The sequence below is a fragment of the Aethalodelphis obliquidens genome, unplaced genomic scaffold (assembly GCF_003676395.1).
Source record: "Aethalodelphis obliquidens isolate GAN/ISIS:26980383/991018 unplaced genomic scaffold, ASM367639v1 scaffold7, whole genome shotgun sequence".
NCBI lineage: Eukaryota > Metazoa > Chordata > Mammalia > Artiodactyla > Delphinidae > Aethalodelphis > Aethalodelphis obliquidens.
Window position 1 is genome coordinate 34,658,095 of NW_020837951.1, and position 17,302 is coordinate 34,675,396.

At 52.7% G+C, this 17,302-nt stretch overlaps 1 protein-coding gene across 7 annotated transcripts in view; it reads left to right on the forward strand.

Moving 5' to 3' along the window:
* Positions 1-17,302, forward strand: part of SHB (SH2 domain containing adaptor protein B) — a 137,996-nt gene that overhangs the window by 92,216 nt on the left and 28,478 nt on the right. For 4 of the 7 annotated variants that reach the window (XM_027105446.1, XM_027105450.1, XM_027105452.1 and 1 more), the window contains one exon: positions 12,105-12,276. In XM_027105446.1, the coding sequence (XP_026961247.1) occupies positions 12,105-12,276 (172 nt within the window). Of the gene's footprint in view, positions 1-8,782; positions 8,988-12,104; positions 12,277-17,302 lie in introns of all 7 variants that reach the window. The other 3 variants (XM_027105447.1, XM_027105448.1, XM_027105449.1) reach the window with 1 other exon arrangement.

Here is a 17,302-nt window from a genome sequence, read left to right on the forward strand (position 1 = left end):
AGCGTTTCCTTTTAATTCAATGGGTCAAGTTAAAAACTACATCCTTAATGATTTGCAGTTGCTTCTGTGAAGCGAGTGATCAGAGTGCCTGCTCAGGGTGCCAAGTCGCAGGAGAAACAAAAGTCACTTCATTTTCGATTCATTGTCTAGAGATTTGTCTACCTTGAAGCTACTTTTCAGGCAATGTCCTGGGTTCAGCCAGCGACAGGCCTGCCTCCCAGTGAAAATAGAAGACAGACCTGTGACTCAATGCTGAACATATTTATTTTGGGTACTTGTCTGGCTTCCGCGCTAGCTCCTTGGCCAGTTTCTCCGCCCTGGAAAGCTCAACACAGTGTCTTGGTGTCGGGAGCCATTGGAACAGTAACCGGAGTCAGACAATCCCAAGTTCACATGCCAGCTCCACCACTCACCCGCTGTGGGACCTCGGGCTCTTCAGTCTCCTGAGCTTTAGTGTTCCCATCTGTAAAACGGGGATAGTCACAATCCTTATCACACTGGATCTCTGTGTTGATCAAGGGAAAAAATTGGATGAAAAGACTTCGTAACCTCTAAAGGGTCACACATGAGAGAACGGTTGTTGGCACTCGGGGAAGGCTTGCTGTATTAAGTCAAATTTAATTGTATATATTAAAACAATACTGCATAAAGAGGTACTCGGGGGCACAGAGGGCCCATTTATGAAGTTCATTCCCAGTTATTCCTGGCAGCGAGAGGCATGGATAGTGCGGAAAGCAACACTTCTGTAGGAAGTACTCCATCTCGATTCCAGCAATAGTTCTCACCATGAACCACCTGGTTCTTCCATCCTTTATTCAGTCCCTCCCGAGGACTGGGCCACTGGTCCCCAGGTGTGAGAGGGTCTCTACTGCCTTTCTCCCCCACAGCCCTCCCTCCCCATTCTGGTTCTGACACGTTTGTTGATTGGTTGGTTTGCCCAGAGCGTGCAGCAGAATCACCTGGAAGAAGTGTCAAACATTACCGGGTCCCACCCCTAGAGTTCCTGATTTAGTAGGTTCCAGGAATGAGGCATGAGAATTTGCGTTTCTAGCAAGGTCCCACGTGTTGCTGATGCTGCTGATCTGGGGACCCCACTTTGAGAACCTGAAGTATACTCAGTACATACTATGTTTTAGGTGCTGGGGTCAGGGAGGAGTTAGGGAGGGGGTGTCACAGCTCTGCTCGGGTGGTGTCCATGCCACCTCCTCCAGGAAGCCTCCCCTGACATGACCAGTCCCTTCCCCACCCTCATCCCAGGTTGGGCTGGGTCCCCTCTGTGCTCCTACCACATCCCGTATGGGTGTGCTTTGGTTTATTCTGGAACCGCCAGATACACACTTGTTACTGTCAGCATGGGGGGTGCTAATGCTGTGTTGGTCACCCCTTAGGCAGGCACCCTCTTGAGTTTTGACATTTTCCCAGCTCATCAAGTGAGGCTCAAAGGGCAGAGAAAGGGGAAAGTAAGGTCTCAGGTATGTCTGTTTCCTAAACAACTGTGAGTCATCTCTGAGCCAGTTCAGTTGGCTAATTTAAAATAATCCTATGAAGGTAAGGGGATGACGGAGGAGGGGCAGGCAATTAACAGCTAGTGAGCGCCAGTTAGGAGGCTGGCACAGGTTAACCCTATGAAGTTCTGCAAGGTGGGTGTGGTTTCATTGTCATCACACAGATGACACTACTCAGGCTCAGAGAGGGTGAGCAGCTTGCCCACAGTCACACAGCTAATGAACTCAGCTCAGGCTCTCTCCACTGCTGTGTTGACATCGAGAGTGCGTAAAGGGCAGGTCTGAACATTCTCTTTAGCTGTGCTCGGGCAAGGTGGCTTGGGCTGTTCTGGAGGCAGAAGCAGTTGCGCCCACTTTGTGCTGAGCTTGTGACTTGTCACTGTCACCGTGAAACACAAATGCTCTGAAGGTGGTAGTGCTGACACTGAGTCCATCAGACCCTGCTCCAGGCTCACTGTTCCCACCAAGCCCATGACTCATCCTTGTGTACTCAGAATAAACAGGCTCGGACTCTGCAGAAGTTTCCACGGGGAATCTTAGACCTGCCACCATCACCTGGCACACCCAGCACATGCCACCTTCTCCTCACCATTGGCCCCACTGGGGCTCCGGCAGTGCTTCCTGCCCCCTGCTCAGGTTCCCAGAATGCCTTGGGCCTGGGAGGAAATTAACAATTGTGTTTGTACTCGGAGCTTTTTGCTATGTAATGAGTAACAGTTGTAATTAATGTTTAACACGTGTGAACAGCAGGTCTGCAGAGAGAAGGGGGCTTTAAACAGAGAACTGGGATCACTCGCTTCCTTTGGCTGAGGGACAGGTTTTTCCAGTTATTTTTTCTGTTTGACATATGAATGAATTCATTTAGTAACATAGAAAAAAAAAAGAAAAACACTGGCGCTTCATAGCTTTGGTTTGCCTGCTAATTATATTGATAGGAATGTTTTTGCTTCAAGTGCGTTTGTCTCCTGTGTGGAAGAAACCCAAAGGTTTAGTAGAATATCTTTGCCCTTCTGCTTGGCAGGTCAGAGATCTTTGTGTGGTTAGAGATTTTTAAGCTCTGTGAGGTCAGAGACTCTGCCGGCCTTGTTCACACCTGGGTCCCCACGTAGATGAGTGCCTGGCACATAACGAACACACAGATATTTGTTAAATTATTGAATAAATCACGTCTCAGGAAAACCAACCCCAAGTTCTCTTCAGGACACAGAATACATAGGTATCATGCAGCCTGCTCACACAGCGGTGATACGTTTTCACATCATTCTTTCGTGCTGTATACCTATCTTCTCTCCAGATGAGGGTGAGGGACCTGCATGAAAAGGGGCGTTTGTGAGTGGCTGTTGTCTGCTGTGGTTGCAGCCCCTGGTCTGAACTCAAGGCCGAGAGTGTGTCCCTGGGTGTTTGAGGATTGACCCGTGCGTCCGGATGCCATGTTGTGAGTGAGGAGACTGGTGTGCCAGTAGGTGGCAAGCAAACCCTTGAGAGCCATGCACCTGCTTGTCCCCTCCTGTCATTCCTCCCTTCCCCCACCACCATCTGTGGAGGGGCAGCAGCAGAAACATATAAGCAGCTCGGCTGGGGCTTTGGGACTCCTGGAAGGGGAGACTCATTTCCACAAATGCCCAGCCTGCTTCCTGCAGGTCCTCAGAGGCTTGTGGATGGGGGAAGTCCCTTTCCCAGGCCCTAGGATTGATTCTAAGTGTCTGTGGGTGTCTGCAGGTTAAAGTGTCAGGAGACACACTACATCAGACCTGAGGGGACACCTGACACTGAGCCCAGCTCAGAACTAGGAGAGCTGGAGGGTCTGGATTTAAAGCCCTGTGCTGCCCCTTGCTAGCAGGATGACCTGGGGCAAATTGCCTGTTTCCTCATCTATAAAACCAGGTGGTAATTGGTGCCAGGAGTCAGGGGCACAGTCAGTGCTCAGTGGAGGCTGGCTTTTGATATCATTATCATTACTATTGTTGTTTTTGAGAACCTGTTGCACTGTAGACAGGATTTGCGCAGAACTTGTTAGAGGCTCCTGGGATTCAGAAGACGTGGGTTCAAGTCCAGGTTCAAATCTGGCTGTTGACATGGGGCAAGTCAGTCCCTTTTGCAGCTCTTGTTCCTCATTTATAAAATGAGTTATGATGGTGGAGGTGGCTTGCTTCATCAGCTGTAAAGTCCTCTGCGTTTGGGTCATTTCATCATTTTCATCAGGATTTGTCCCTACTTTTCCTGCAGCCAAGCAGCAGCCCTTGGGGCAGGGTCTTTGCACCAGGCAGCAGTGTCCATGCTTCCTTTTTGGGGTGCAGAATAGGAGGATGCAGACACGCCCCTCATGCCAGGCCCTCCTTCCCCAGTCCAGGCTTGGGTGTACATGCATGGACAGCGTTCCTGGAAACCAGATGGGATTCCTGGAGCCCAAGTGGGTTTCCCCACGCCCCGCTTCTCGGGGAGTCACCACTGCCCCCTCTCATAATGAGAACCTCTGTTCTCAGGCACTGCCCACGAGACGTGGCAGCTTGGTGCCCTGGGGCGTGCATGTGTCTGCAAGGAGAATACAGAGGCCTGTCATAGGTGATCCTGGAAAAGCAAACCAAAACATTTGCTAGGCTGCCCATCACCTTACAGCCTACCTGGAGGCACAGCCTTCACTAACTGGGCAGAGGGGAGAGTGAGGCCTGCTCTTGAACTGCAGGGGAGAAGAGGGCTTCACCTCTCTGGGCCTTAGTTTCTCCAGCTGTAAAATGGGAATTCTAATACTTGTCTTACTATGAGGAGCAGGCGAGACGAGGCAGAACATATGTTTAGAAAGTTGAAGCAACAGAGGACCGTTGTCATAGGAACAGAGTCTTAGTCAAGTGCAAGTGTTTGCTCATCATTGTGAAAGCTTGTGGTATTTCCATACACTCTGGGTCATGGGGGCCCCCCACCTGCCCAAACCAACGCGCAGTCTCCCTCCTTGCCCCCTCTTGGGGGCTTATGACTGCCTGGGCTGCAGCCCCTTCCATGCCTCTGCACCCCTGCCCTCCCCACTCCCCGCCTGTCCTCCCACTACAAACCCACGCGGCCATCAGCAGTGTGGAGGAATCAGTGCCCAGGACTGTGTGGAAGGGATGCCTTGGGCACCTTCATTCTGTTCTCTGTGCCCTTGTGTTTTCAGAGTCATAGGACATCCATGAACAAACACCAGGCCTGGAACAGTGTGCAGGCCCCTCCTGTCAGCCCCGTATTCACTCCCACCTCATCCACACGGGGCCTAAAGAAGCCTCTTTAGCACCTGAGAGCTCTATGCACAGGGTTTTGTTTTCAGTTCTCTAATCCTTGTTGCCTTATGCTTAAAGGACTCTGTCCTGTACTAGAGAACTGGGAGGGCCGGAGGCTCCAGGCCAGCCAGAAAGAAGCAGCCACTGAACCTGGAGCACATCGCAGGCCTCACCTGGGACCCAAGACCCTGGGCCCCCTTTGCTCCCTTCCTGTTCCCTGTGAATGACCCCCGTCCTTAGGGGCCACCATCCACACTCGTGGTCCGCCCAGAGGGCTGGGGGATGTTTGGCAGACTGTCGACTCTTCTCTCCCTGCCCGTCCCCAGAGAAAGGCACTTCTAGAGGCTTTCCAGGGTTTCCAGGAGGCTGCCCAGTGTTTCCATCCCAAAGCAGAGGGACAGGGACTGGGGTCTGGGGCTCACTGCCTGGGGTGACAGCCTGCTTCTCTCTGCTGGGGCAGGCTATTCGCCCGCACCAGGCCCCGTTCATAAAAATGTAAGTGAAGTTGCACCAACCTCCTCAGTTCGTTGTGAGGGTCAGAAGAGAATGTCACGTCGGATCCTCACATATGCTTGCCCATGCACAGGAAGCACTCAGTAAAGGTCAAGCCATTTTTCAAAACTATTTTAAAGTAATTTGAGGTGGGGAGTCCACCTCCTAAGTTTCCTTTCTTGATTGATGAATGAGTTTTTTTGGTCCTGCTGACCATAAATCTGGATGGAGATTCATTCACTCAACAGATTCTAAGCATCTACTATATATCAGGCACTGTTCTAGGCATTGGGAATTAGCCTTTGAATAAAACAGAATATGTCCTGTCCTCTTGGAGCTTCCAACTTCGGAATTCCAGCACAGGTTGGAGAAGATGGTTTCTGATACAAGGTACTTTATCTTCTTGAGTACATGAAAAGGAGCTGCTCTGAGCATGGATGTGACCATGGGGAGAAAGGACCACCACATACAGGGGGCCTGCCTGGACTTTGGTACATCATCTGTTACTAACCACCTCCACAATCCTTTATGGTATAGGGGTTGTCAGCCCTGTTTTACAGAAGAGGCAGCTAAGGCTCAGAGAGGTTTAGAGTCTTGCCCAAAGTCACACAATAGTGGCAGAGGCAAGGTTCAAACCCGGATCTTCCTAACTCCAGAGTCCACGTCCTTTCCATGGTGCTGAGCCGCTGCAGTTCCTCTGTTCTCTGGCCTTGTTGCAGCCCGTGGGCTGTGTGTCAGGCATGGGGAAGTTCAGAAGAGGCTGAGGCACAAGGCCCCATCTCCATCCCGTTCTGAGAAGACACCTACATAATGCACTGTAATACAGACTGGTGCGGGGTCAGACAGTGGCACTGACAGGGGAGGTGGGGTTCAGAAGAGGAGAAAGGAATTCCACCTGGGGGGGGGGGGTGTCTAGGACAAAACTTCCCCCCAGGAGGTAGCATTAAAGCTGAACTGAAGAATGGCTAGGACTTTTGCACCAGAGACAGTGAAGAAAGGGATTCTATCGGACAGGCACAGCATAGCAAAGTCCTAGAGGCAGGAAGGCAGATGATGGATTTGGGACCAGCCATTCTTTGTGACTAGAGCCTAGGGGTGGGTGTGGAACCCGGAGGGGTTTTTTTAGGGGAAGGTGCATCCGGAAGGTCAGGTTGTCACCAAGTCACAGAGGACCTCAAGCATCAGAGTGAGTTCTCCATCCCAGGGAAGTAGGAGCCAGCAAGAGCTTCCGAGCCCAGAGAGCTGTGCTTGAGAGGCCCTTTGGCATTTTGGAACCTGATCTCTCTGGCCAGCCCTGAATGATAAACAGGAAGGAGCCAGATCCTGAAGGAACACATTTACTTCATCTAAGCAAACATTCACTAAACACCATCTCTATGCCCAGCACTACAGTCAGTTTAGGGACAGACAAGAGATTGGAGAGGAAAAAGAGGCCTAAATCCCAGGCGCTGCCCCCACAGAACACCCGGGCTGGCTGGGGGCCCACTGAGCTACAGGAGAAGGGCCAAGTGCCATGAGCCGCCCAGGAGGAAGGTAGCTCTCGGCAGGTGGGATCAGGGGAGGCTTTGTGGAAGGGGGACTTTTGTGCCAGACCTTTGAAGCTTCTAGACTTCATACAGGTGGTGGTCGTTTCAAAGACTAAATGAGTGAGGCACAGCTCCTGCCCGGCCAGCCCCGCTCCTTAGCTCTGAGACTCTGGCGGAATTCTTCCTCCCCTCCTCTGGGCCCCCACTCCCTTGCCCACAGGGTGGCAGGGTTGTTGTGAGGGTTAGAGCTCGCATGGGCACCTGGAAATGCCGTCTTCTGTCATTGACAATGACCCAACTTCAAGGCTGATTGGTATAAAATCTACCATACGTGTAGGAAGGGGACCACCAGCGGCAGAGGCTAATCTGCAGGGAGGAGGGGCCTCCCGGAAGATCTGAGCTGGGTCTTAAAGAATGAGACGTGTCATTAGACCAGAGCTTTTGGAAGGACATTTGGGACATCACGAAGGGCCACCTCACCCTCTCGGGAGACAGGTTGCTAGAGCTGTCAACCGGGCCACTTCTCCCACTGCCACCAGGGTACTGGTCCCCATCATCACACCAAAGGCAAAAGGGCTCCAGAGGCCTGGCCCTGCCCGTCTGAGTCTCCCTTCCCTCCCTCAAAACTCGGACTTCTGTTTGTAATTGCCTATAGGTGGAACTAATTAGTTACTGTCATTCTAACAACTCACAAGGGTGGCATATTTTTTCTCTAAATGCAGATATTCTTTTGAGGGCTGTGTCTTCCTTTACCTTTTGCAGAAAATCACTAACTTAAAAGAATTGCCTTTTTAAATTGCAGATTAAAGGGAAGCTTAATTAGAAGGAATGAAAGCAGTTGTGTTTGGAGCTTTTGTTCTTAACTTTTTTTTTTTCTTGTGCTGCTGAATCACTTGGAGTTTGTATATTTTTACTTTAGGTGGAATGATTTGCCTAATTAAGCCTGTCATTCATCACCACCTGTTCCCTCTAAAATGTATGGCTATATTATTAAGCTTGCAAGCGGATGTATGAATTAATTCAGTGGGGATTTACAGTGTTGACTGGGACGTTATTAGGTTTTATCCAATTTATCTGGTATGAAAACCGATATTTTTCCCCAGTACAGTGAAACAGCAGCTCATTAAGTCTCTTCATTCAGTCATTCTTTGAGCACCTGTTATGTTGTGGGCATGCTCTAGGGATGGGAGGTAGGGGCAAGTATGGTGTAGCCCTGCCCTTGAGGGGCTCATGAGGAGCCAAACAAGGAAACTGGCAATTAGGGTACCATAGGCTGAGATCAAGGGGAGTCTGGGAAGGAGGTGAGGCCAGGGAAGGCTTCCTGGAAGAGGTGACCCCTGAAGAGCAAGTGGAGTCAGTCAGGTGGACAGTGGGGAGGGGAGGGTGTCCTGGTAATACAGGCAGAGAGCATGGCCTGGAAAGGGACCTGGTGAGATCTGAGACTAGGCAGGTTGCCAGGTCGTTGGTCGTGAGAGCTTGGGTTCCTTCCATGATCGGTGTTCCGTGCTCCATGCCTCTCTTTTCACCTTCTGTGCCAGGAGGTGTGTCGTGGGATTGTATACTGGGAGAGAGCCCCCAATTCTGATTTTAGCCGGTGGAACACCCAGGTTGTCAGAGGTGAAAGTGCCTTACAGTTCATCTGGTTTCTCCCTCTCCTCTGCCTGTGGCAAAACTAAGCCTAGAACCTCATCTCCCGCCTAGCCCCTTCCCCAACCCCCACCCCTCTGCCCACTCCAGCACTGTTCACCCCCAGGGGCCAGAGGCCTGCCGAACTGCCTCCTCTCCACTCCCGACATCAGAAAGTTAGCAGAGGGGAGGCTTCGTGGGAAAGTACACACTGGCCCTGACCCCCTCCCCTGCTGTGCCCCGATCTCCATCTCGGTGTGGCATCACACAGGAGTCTTCTCTGACTCGCCCCACACGTAATCAAGTCCTGTTGGAGTCGCCTCCCACATCCCTCTCATCACTGAGGGATTCAGCCTTCCCTAACTGGTCTCTCTGCCTCCAGGGTTGTCCCCAAACCCACCCTCCCTCAGCAGTCAGAGAGGTCTCTAAAGCCCAATCTGAAGAATGGCGTTCCTTCATTCAGCCCATCGTAGGATCAAGTCTCAGCTCTTTAGAAGGGCGACCAGGCCCTCACCTGTCTACCCGATCGCAGTGCTCACCGCTGCCCACGGTCACCCGTCCAGGACTCTGCAAGTTAGGGGGCTCAGGTCAGAATCTGCTTCACCTCTTCCTCACGCCCCCTCCCAGAACATACACCCCATTTGACTGGTTGCCACGAGGGCTGGTGTGGTTCAGTGGCAGCCCTGGTGGGGGAGCTGGGCTGCTGGGAAGCCAGGGAAGGGCCCGCGGTGACATGTGTGCCAGGGCCCCGGCTCTGAGCTTCACCCCCATCACCACTGTGAAAGCCCAGCTCATCAGCCAAATGGAGGAGGCCTTTCTCAGACACACAAGCCCAGGACGTATTCCCGGCAAGGGTCTTGAGGTCATTGCCATCTTGCTGTCCCTGTGGTTGGACACAGGACAGAACCGTAGCTGGAGATGAGGGCAGGAGCCCCCAGCCAGTCCTCGCTCTGCCCCTACTCCACACTGCCAGTCCTGGCATCACAGGCTGTGGGCGTCTGGAGGTTGGAGCTTGGCCTCCATCCTGCCTTCTCACGGAGCTTAGAGTTTTCTGTGAGTCTTCTTCACCTGGACGATGCCAGCCCCATCCTCCAGCACTCAGGCCAAAAGCCTGTAAGTGACCCTGATCTTCTGTCTCACTCTCACTCCAGCCTGAAGACACAGACCAGTCCTGTGCCTCTGCCGGAATCTGGTTTCTCACGGTCACTTCCACCCACCTCTCCCATGCCAGCCCATCCTGCAGGAGCTTCCCCTCTGCTCGGCCTTGCTCCCCTTCCATCTTGGTCTCTCTTTTTTTTTAATTCACAATTTTTTTCTTAAGTAGGTTCACAGCAAAATTTGAGATGAAAGTACGGAGAGTTCCCATATACCCGCGTCCTCTATCCCTTGTCAGTCCAGCAATCCTGTTAAAAAGTGCCAGGTTGGGCTTCCCTGGTGGCACAGTGGTTGAGAGTCCGCCTGCTGATGCAGGGGACACGGGTTCATGCCCCGGTCCGGGAAGATCCCACATGCCGCAGAGCGGCTGGGCCTGTGAGCCATGGCCGCTGAGCCTGCGCGTCCGGAGCCTGTGCTCCGCAACGGGAGAGGCCACAACAGTGAGAGGCCCGCGTACCGAAAAAAAAAAAAAAAGTGCCAGGTCAAAAGGCTTCCCCGCCATCAGAACATCAGAATGGCTCTTCATTTCTCTCAAACCGAAGTTCTTCCCAAGGCCTCCAGAGCCCCACGACCTGGCCCTGCTCCCTCCCACTCCCCTCAGCCTCAAAACTCCGCCCCCGCCCCAATCCCTCCAGTTGCCCTGGGCTGTGTTTTCTCTGTCACCCTTGGCCTGTTCCTAAATTCAAGGCCCTTGAATTTTCTCTTCCTTCTCCCTGGGATGTCCTTCCCCCGGATGTCCACGTGGCTCGGCCCTCCTTTCCTCCAGTCATTTATTCAGAGGCCATCCTTCAAGAGGCCTGCCCTGTCCTGCTTTTGTTTTCTCCGGAGCACTTAGCACCAGCGGGTGTGCTGTGGATCTGACTCATTTCACTTGTCGTCTGTCTCTCCTCACTCGGACCCTGAGCTCCAGAGACAGGGATTTCTGTTTTGCTCACTGCTGTTTCCCCAACCCTGAACTGTGCCTTGCACATGTGAATGAGAGTCTAGGGTGGACAGCCTGCTGGACCCCACTGCAGTCATGACAGTGACCATATACACATGCGTCCAACCTGTTCAGGGCCTTCCATTGGCAGGTACCTCCTCGCCCCTTCCCTCTGTTTTCTGTAGTGATTAACAGAGAAGAGTGTCTTGGAGGGATGGAAATGTTTCACAGTCCTGATGCGTGATCTTGCTCTGCGCCTGAGACACGCAACAGGTTCATTCACCTCCGTCCCCGTGGACAGGACCACTGTCAGGGCAGGGGTTTCCCAGCACCTTCTGTGAATGTGAGATTGATTGCCATGCAGCTGGTGTTGGAGGACAGCTGGCCACATCCACGCTTGCTGGTTAGGGGGAGATTTTATACCATTGTGTGTCCGTGGGCCTGCACCTTGATGTGGCCTTGGGAACATTGTTCCGCAGGCCCTGGCCCAGCTTACTAAGCGCTCTGTGTATGCTGGGCCCATAGGATGCAGTCCCTCATGTGATCTCCCCAGCAGCCTGGTAAGGTAGGGAATGGGGCCTCAGAGAGGTTGAGCAGCTTAGCCAAGGCACACAGCCAGTCACTGGCCAGCTTAGGAGGGGGGGACTCAGGTCAGTTTGGAAGCTTCTGTGAAGTGCTTAGTACTGTGTCCACACTGAGCAGACATGATAATAAAAATAATAATATAAATCATAATAAAAGAAAATATTTATAATAGCATTGACTGAGCACAGACTAACTGCATGCCAGGCGCTCTGCTAAGATGGCTGCACACCACCTGGCAGAATCCTCACACCATGAGGTGGGTACGGTCGTTATCCCTATTTTCCAGGTGAGGAAATTGAAGCCCAGAGAGATAACTTACAAGGTGGACTAGCCAGTCTCCAGGAACACTTCTGGCAACTCCAGTTTTAGCTCAGTATTTTCTGCTTTTTGTGGGGTGTCTCCGGCGTCCTGCCCTCAAGAGGCATCCTCCCCAGCCCGTGGGGTGAACAACACTCTCACAGGTCCAGGGCGGGAGGAAGGCACACTGGAGGACCCATTCCGCTGTGCCGGACACTGCTCCAGGCTCCCCTGGGTGCTTGGGTCCAGGACAAGGAGCAGACTTGGGTGATGCAACATGACCCTCGATTAGAACTCTCTAGGGTTGTCCTAGGAGAAAGGGGGCAGATGTGGCCTGTGCCACCCCAGGTGGGATGGGAGAATGGGAGGAGGAGAGGAGCCGCTTTGAGACAGGTTTTTGGCAGAAAATGAGGAACTGTCTAGGGGACTGTGCCCCCTCTGGGAGTGCTATGTCACCTTTGGTGGAGGTTGCAGGAGGGTTCCTTTGGGGACCAGGCTGAGCTCAGTGGCCTCTGGGGATTCAACCAGCCTCTCGAATGCACCGTCTGTTTCTGATGGCACAGGCTTGTCCCGTTTTAGGAAGCCCACGTCTTTCGAGCCATGTTTGTTCGTTGCCTGGAACCCTTCTGCCTGCAAGTTGTAAAGCCCCAACGAGAACCATCAACCGTGACCCCACTATGCGCCACTCCTTGAGCTGAGCTCTGGGTAACCAGGTAACCGTGCTCTTTCTCTCTCTCCCCCACAGCCCAGTTTAATGGCAGTGAGAAACGGCAGTCATCCCCCTCGCCTTCCCGGGACCGGCGGCGCCAGCTTCGAGCTCCCGGAGGGGGCTTCAAGCCCATCAAACATGGGAGCCCCGAGTTCTGTGGGATCCTGGCAGAGAGAGTGGATCCTGCTGTCCCACTGGAGAAGCAAATGTAAGTTCTTAGGGAGCAAAGCCCAGTCTCAGCAACCAGTTCATGGAGTCACTGTGGAGGCTCATAGAAGGTCAAGGCCACTGTCAAGTCTGTCCGATTGGGGTTAGAGTGCGTGTCTCCTGATTTCTGGCCCTGTCTCTCCACACTGTGTCGCCTGCCTTCCTTTAGTTGGCTAGTAGGAAGTTCTGTGAAATCGTCCGCATGGTGCACCCCTCACTCTTATATGCCCCTTTCTAATTTCATCATCCAGCAAGTGAGTTTTTGAAAAGCTGAATGTATACTAAATCTTGCTGCCTAATTATATATTAGATTTATTTTTATAGCTGTAGTGATGGTTTTTGTTGTTGTTTTTTTTTTTTTTTGTAGTGATGGTTTTGCCCCACATCTGCTTGATATTAATTGGGCAAGGCCTGGACACTCTTGACTTGGGTTTTTCCCAGAGATTTCCCAGCTTTAATCGGCGTCCAAGTCCCATCCCTGCTGCCCCTTTCCCTCCCTGCTTCTCCTCAACACCGCTGGTCAGTGTTTACTGCCCCTCCCCTTGACCGTGATGACCATCTCCCTTCTCTGCTGGGGTGTCAGGTCCCTGCTCTGCCCTGAAACTTTCAGTGGCTCCCCATCACCGCCAGGATGAAGTCCCATATCCCATCTGCCGCTCACTCTGTGAGTTGCCCCCAGACTGCTTTTTCAGTTTCTCATCATTCCACATACCTACCCTAGAGTGAGCTTCTCCAGGAGCTTAATAAAACACGTCCTGGATCCTGTGCTGGCACCGTCAGGTGTATCATCCTCTTAACAAGCGAATGTGGGATAAATGGGGTGATCATCTTATTGCAAAATGAGAAAATTGGGGCTCTAAGAGAGGTGGAGCCTTGGCTAGGATATCATGGCTCAGAGTGCAGAGGTAGGATTCGCACTCCATGACTCAACCCCACACTCTCCCCTCACTTTCCTCTCATATACACTTCCCCCTCACCCTTAGCACGTGGCCGGCACAGAGTAGGCACTCAGTAAGGCCAAGAGATTAGCTGACACCAGGCCGGTTCCTTAGGAGACTTCATTGTGTGCGTTATGTACTATGTTAGTCTCCGCCCAGGGGATTCTGGTCTCACCCAGCCGGCAGTGCATCCCTCACAGGAAATGCTCCCTTGCTGAGCAGGATGCAGAGTTTTCCGAATGATGTCATGTGCTCCTGTGCCCCTTTTTAAGCGTGTGCTGCAGCCTCCTTTGTGACAGCCCTGCGCCTGCTACATCAAGCACATTGGAGGTGGGGTGCGCTCCCAGCGGGTGTTGTGTTAATCACTTCTCACAGCCACACAGATTGGGTGGCAGGTTTTGCTTATTTCTGATCAAACTGTGAGCTTTTTAATCAACAAACAAAATATGATCCAGAGATCCCTGGGAGTTGGGAGCTATTCAGCATGCATCCTGACCAGGTCTGCCTGGGTCAGTCTCAGCAACCAGTTCATGGAGTCACTGTTAAGGCTCATAGAAGGTCAAGGCCACTGTCAGGTCTGCCTGATTGGGATTAGAGTGTGCATCTCCTGATTCCTGGCCCTGTGCTTCCTCCCTCCACACTGTATCACTGCCTGGGGTCAGCGGCCCAGCCTACCCTCTCCCCACTCCCAGATGGAACTTCATGGGCCCCTTGAGGGCAGTTCTGCCTTTCCTTTCCCGTTCCCACCCAACAAGGCCCTCGGCCAAGTCCAGAGTCGTGACTGGCTCCCCCCCGCCCCCCGCCCCCGTCTCATCTCTCTGGGATTATTCTGGCCTGCTGGAGACCCTGCCTCATCACCCGAGAGACGGGCTTAAATAACATCCCACTTCCAGAGGAGCCTGAGGACCCAGGTTCACTGTATCCCCCCACCTGGACTGGTGTTGCCTCAGAGATTAGGGGGCCCCTTCAAGGCCCGACTTCTCTCCACCCTAGCACAGAGGAGAGGGAACATGGGGACACTGAGGGATGTGCCCCAGTCTTAGAGGGTTATTGAAGGTGGACAGTCACACATCTGCCCGGGTACCCCTACCACTTGCTTGCTCTCCTGGGATGGTGGAAAGGCTGCTCAGGTACTCAGGGCAACTGCTCCCGGCCTTCTTCAGGCAGCCCACTGCCCCCTCCGTCCTGCGTCATTATTACCATCAGCATATAAACATGTGCCAGTTGTGAACTTCTTAAAGCAAATAAAGAAGTAATCCTGACGGGACATCCCCCTCTGGCTCTGGCCCCTGTTGGGAACATAAGCTCCATGAGGGCAGGAACTTGGCTGGGTCACCACTGCTCAGTGCCTGGAACAGTGCCTGGCACATAGTAGGTGCTCAGTGAATAGCTAGCTGTCCACTCAATGGACAAAGTCCCCAAAGAGGGACTTCGGGAACTTTTTCCCACGTGTCAGCACGTCTTCTCTCCCTTCCATCACCTGCCACTCTCTCACCCACCACAATCTGCTTCCCTTTTCTGCCCGAGTCACCAGGTGACCTCCTCTGACCTCTGTGGCAGCCAGCACGGTAGACGGCTCCCTCCTGCGGAGACAGTCTCTGCTCCTGGTTTTGCTCCTGCCTCCCCCGCCAGATCCTTGCCTCAACCCAACCTGAAGGTCAGACTGTCCGAGGCTCAGTTTCCAGCTACATGCTCTCCCTGGGTAGTCTCAGGATGCTGGTGGTGATTCACCAGTGCGCTTCCCCAGCCCACAGAACTCCCAACTCCTACGTCCAGCTGCCTTTGTGGAATCTTCACTTGGCTGACGAATGGGCATCTTGAATTTAACACGTTCAAAACGTGTTAAATTTTGAACGTGGACTCCTGATCTTCTCCTGGACACCCCCTCCTCCCCAGCTTCCCCACATCCACAAACGGCATCACATCTACCTAGTTGCCCAAGCCACAACCCTGGAGTCATCTTGATTCCTTTGTTTGCATTATACCAGCATCTAGTACATTACTAAGTTCTTCCAGTTTTCCATCCAGAACACAGCCCGAATCCATCCATCTTCTTATCTCAGGTCCTCCCATCTGGACCACTGCAGAAGCCTCCTCTCTCGTCTCCTGCTTCATTTCCCCTCTGGCCGCTCTTCAGGGAAGCCTGGCTAACCTTTTGTAAGATCATCCAGAGCAAGTATCTCTTAAGCATCTCTGTTTAAAACTCTCATTACCCTCCCTATGCTTAGAATAAAATCAGACTTCTTCCCTTGGCCCACAAGGCCTCAGGGAACTGGACCCTGCCTTCCTCTCCATCCTCATCCTGTACCACTCACCACACTCACAGTGCTGGACCATTCTTGCTGCCTTTCTGCTCCGTGGACACCCCAAGCTCATTCCTACTTCTGGACCTTTGCATTTGCTGGTTCCTCTGCAGAGAACGTGTTTTCTTTGGCTCTTTACATGATCGGCTCCTTCTCACAGTGCAGATTCTCAGGTCAAATGCCGTCTCCTTGGGGTCCTCCCCTGTCCATTCATTCCATAGTAAGCACCTCCCCTGCCCCAGTCACTGCCTTCTCACAAACCCAGTATTCCTACATAGCACTTGTCACTATCTGACATTGTTTCCTGAATCTATTTGTTGATTCTCCATCTCCCTGCATCAGTCCTGTGAGATCAAGGGTGTAGTACGTGGTGAGTAAATATTGGATGAGCTCATGGATATTGGTTGGACTGGATGGCTATGGTTGAGTCTTCTTAATCCCTATGGTTCTGGCCTGAGTGGCCAGCTCTGCAAAGTCCAGCACATCCCCAAGATGGCCTGCTGCCTGGAATCTCTCTTCAGTCCAGACAAAGCCTCCTCGGGTGCAGGGGTTGGTCCCCAGCCGTGCCCCCCAACCCCAAGGACCACCCAGGCCCATCCTGGCTGCCCTCTCCCCATCCTCCAGTCTAGTGTCCTTTGCCCCATCTCTCCCAAACTCCTGGTTCTCCTTTGATCCTCGACCCTGAGTCCCCTGCCTTTCTCTCCGTGTGGAGTGACTGGAGCAGCGGGGGAAGGAACCAGCAGCTTATCCTGTTTACCCACCAGGGATTACCCTTAATGAGGATCCAGAGCCCCCGGAGGCCTGTCTGCCACCACCTCCCTTAGTGCTGCTTGTCCTGTGTTCAGGGGGCAGATGCGGACAGCACTTCCCTGGAGACCACTTCTAGGCCTTCCCTGAGGACGGCTCTGCTTCAAATATCTGAAACTTGTTTTCCGAATAAAACAGCGTTTTGTCAGCTCACTGGGGCTGTGTTACACAGGTGAAATTTCTCTTGTCTAACCTCTTCTCTCAAACACAGTCATGTATCCTTTCTTAAGCATATCCTGAGCCTTCACGTCTCTGGGAGGGTGAGCGGTCACCTCCTGGCGATCAGTGACCCGGTCACATGCTCATTGGATGGGGATACTCACATCATACTCACGCTCCAGTCCTTGCTTTCCTAGAGCTGGTTGGGTTTTTTTAGGTTATAATTATGTCATCTTCACTGCTGCTAACTGTTCAGAACACTGCCTTATAAACGGCAGAAAGTGCAGAGAAAGGCAGTGTGACGCTTTTCTCCAAGCAGAATGTCTGTACCAGAACTTTCATGGCTACTGTTCACAGGGCACTCCTGGGCAGGTCCAGGAGGCAGCCTCCCCCATACACCTGGGAGCTTAAAATGTAGTCTGCGCGGGGAGCAGCAGCCTGAAATAGTGATAGTTGGGGAAGTGACCCTTGGCCATCAACAAGTTCAGTCTCTTTCAGCTGATGCTCGTAGCTGCCGTTTGTGCAAACTCACCCCATTGCAGGCTGTGCACCAGCCCTTTAATGCATCGTCCCATTTGATCCTCACAACTCCCAAAACAGGGGTGGAGTGATCCTAACTTGGTAGGGAACCCCGAGGTGTACCCAGGTTCAGCCACTTGCCCCAGAGTGCCCGGCTGGCCAGTGGCAGAGCTGCATCTGTGACTCAGCGGCCAAAGGGTGATCCATCCTTGACCATCCAGCACCCCTGGTTCTCTTCCTGACCCCATCTCTGGCCACCTTCCCACTGATCCAGCCCCTCAGAGACTGTCACGTAAACAGA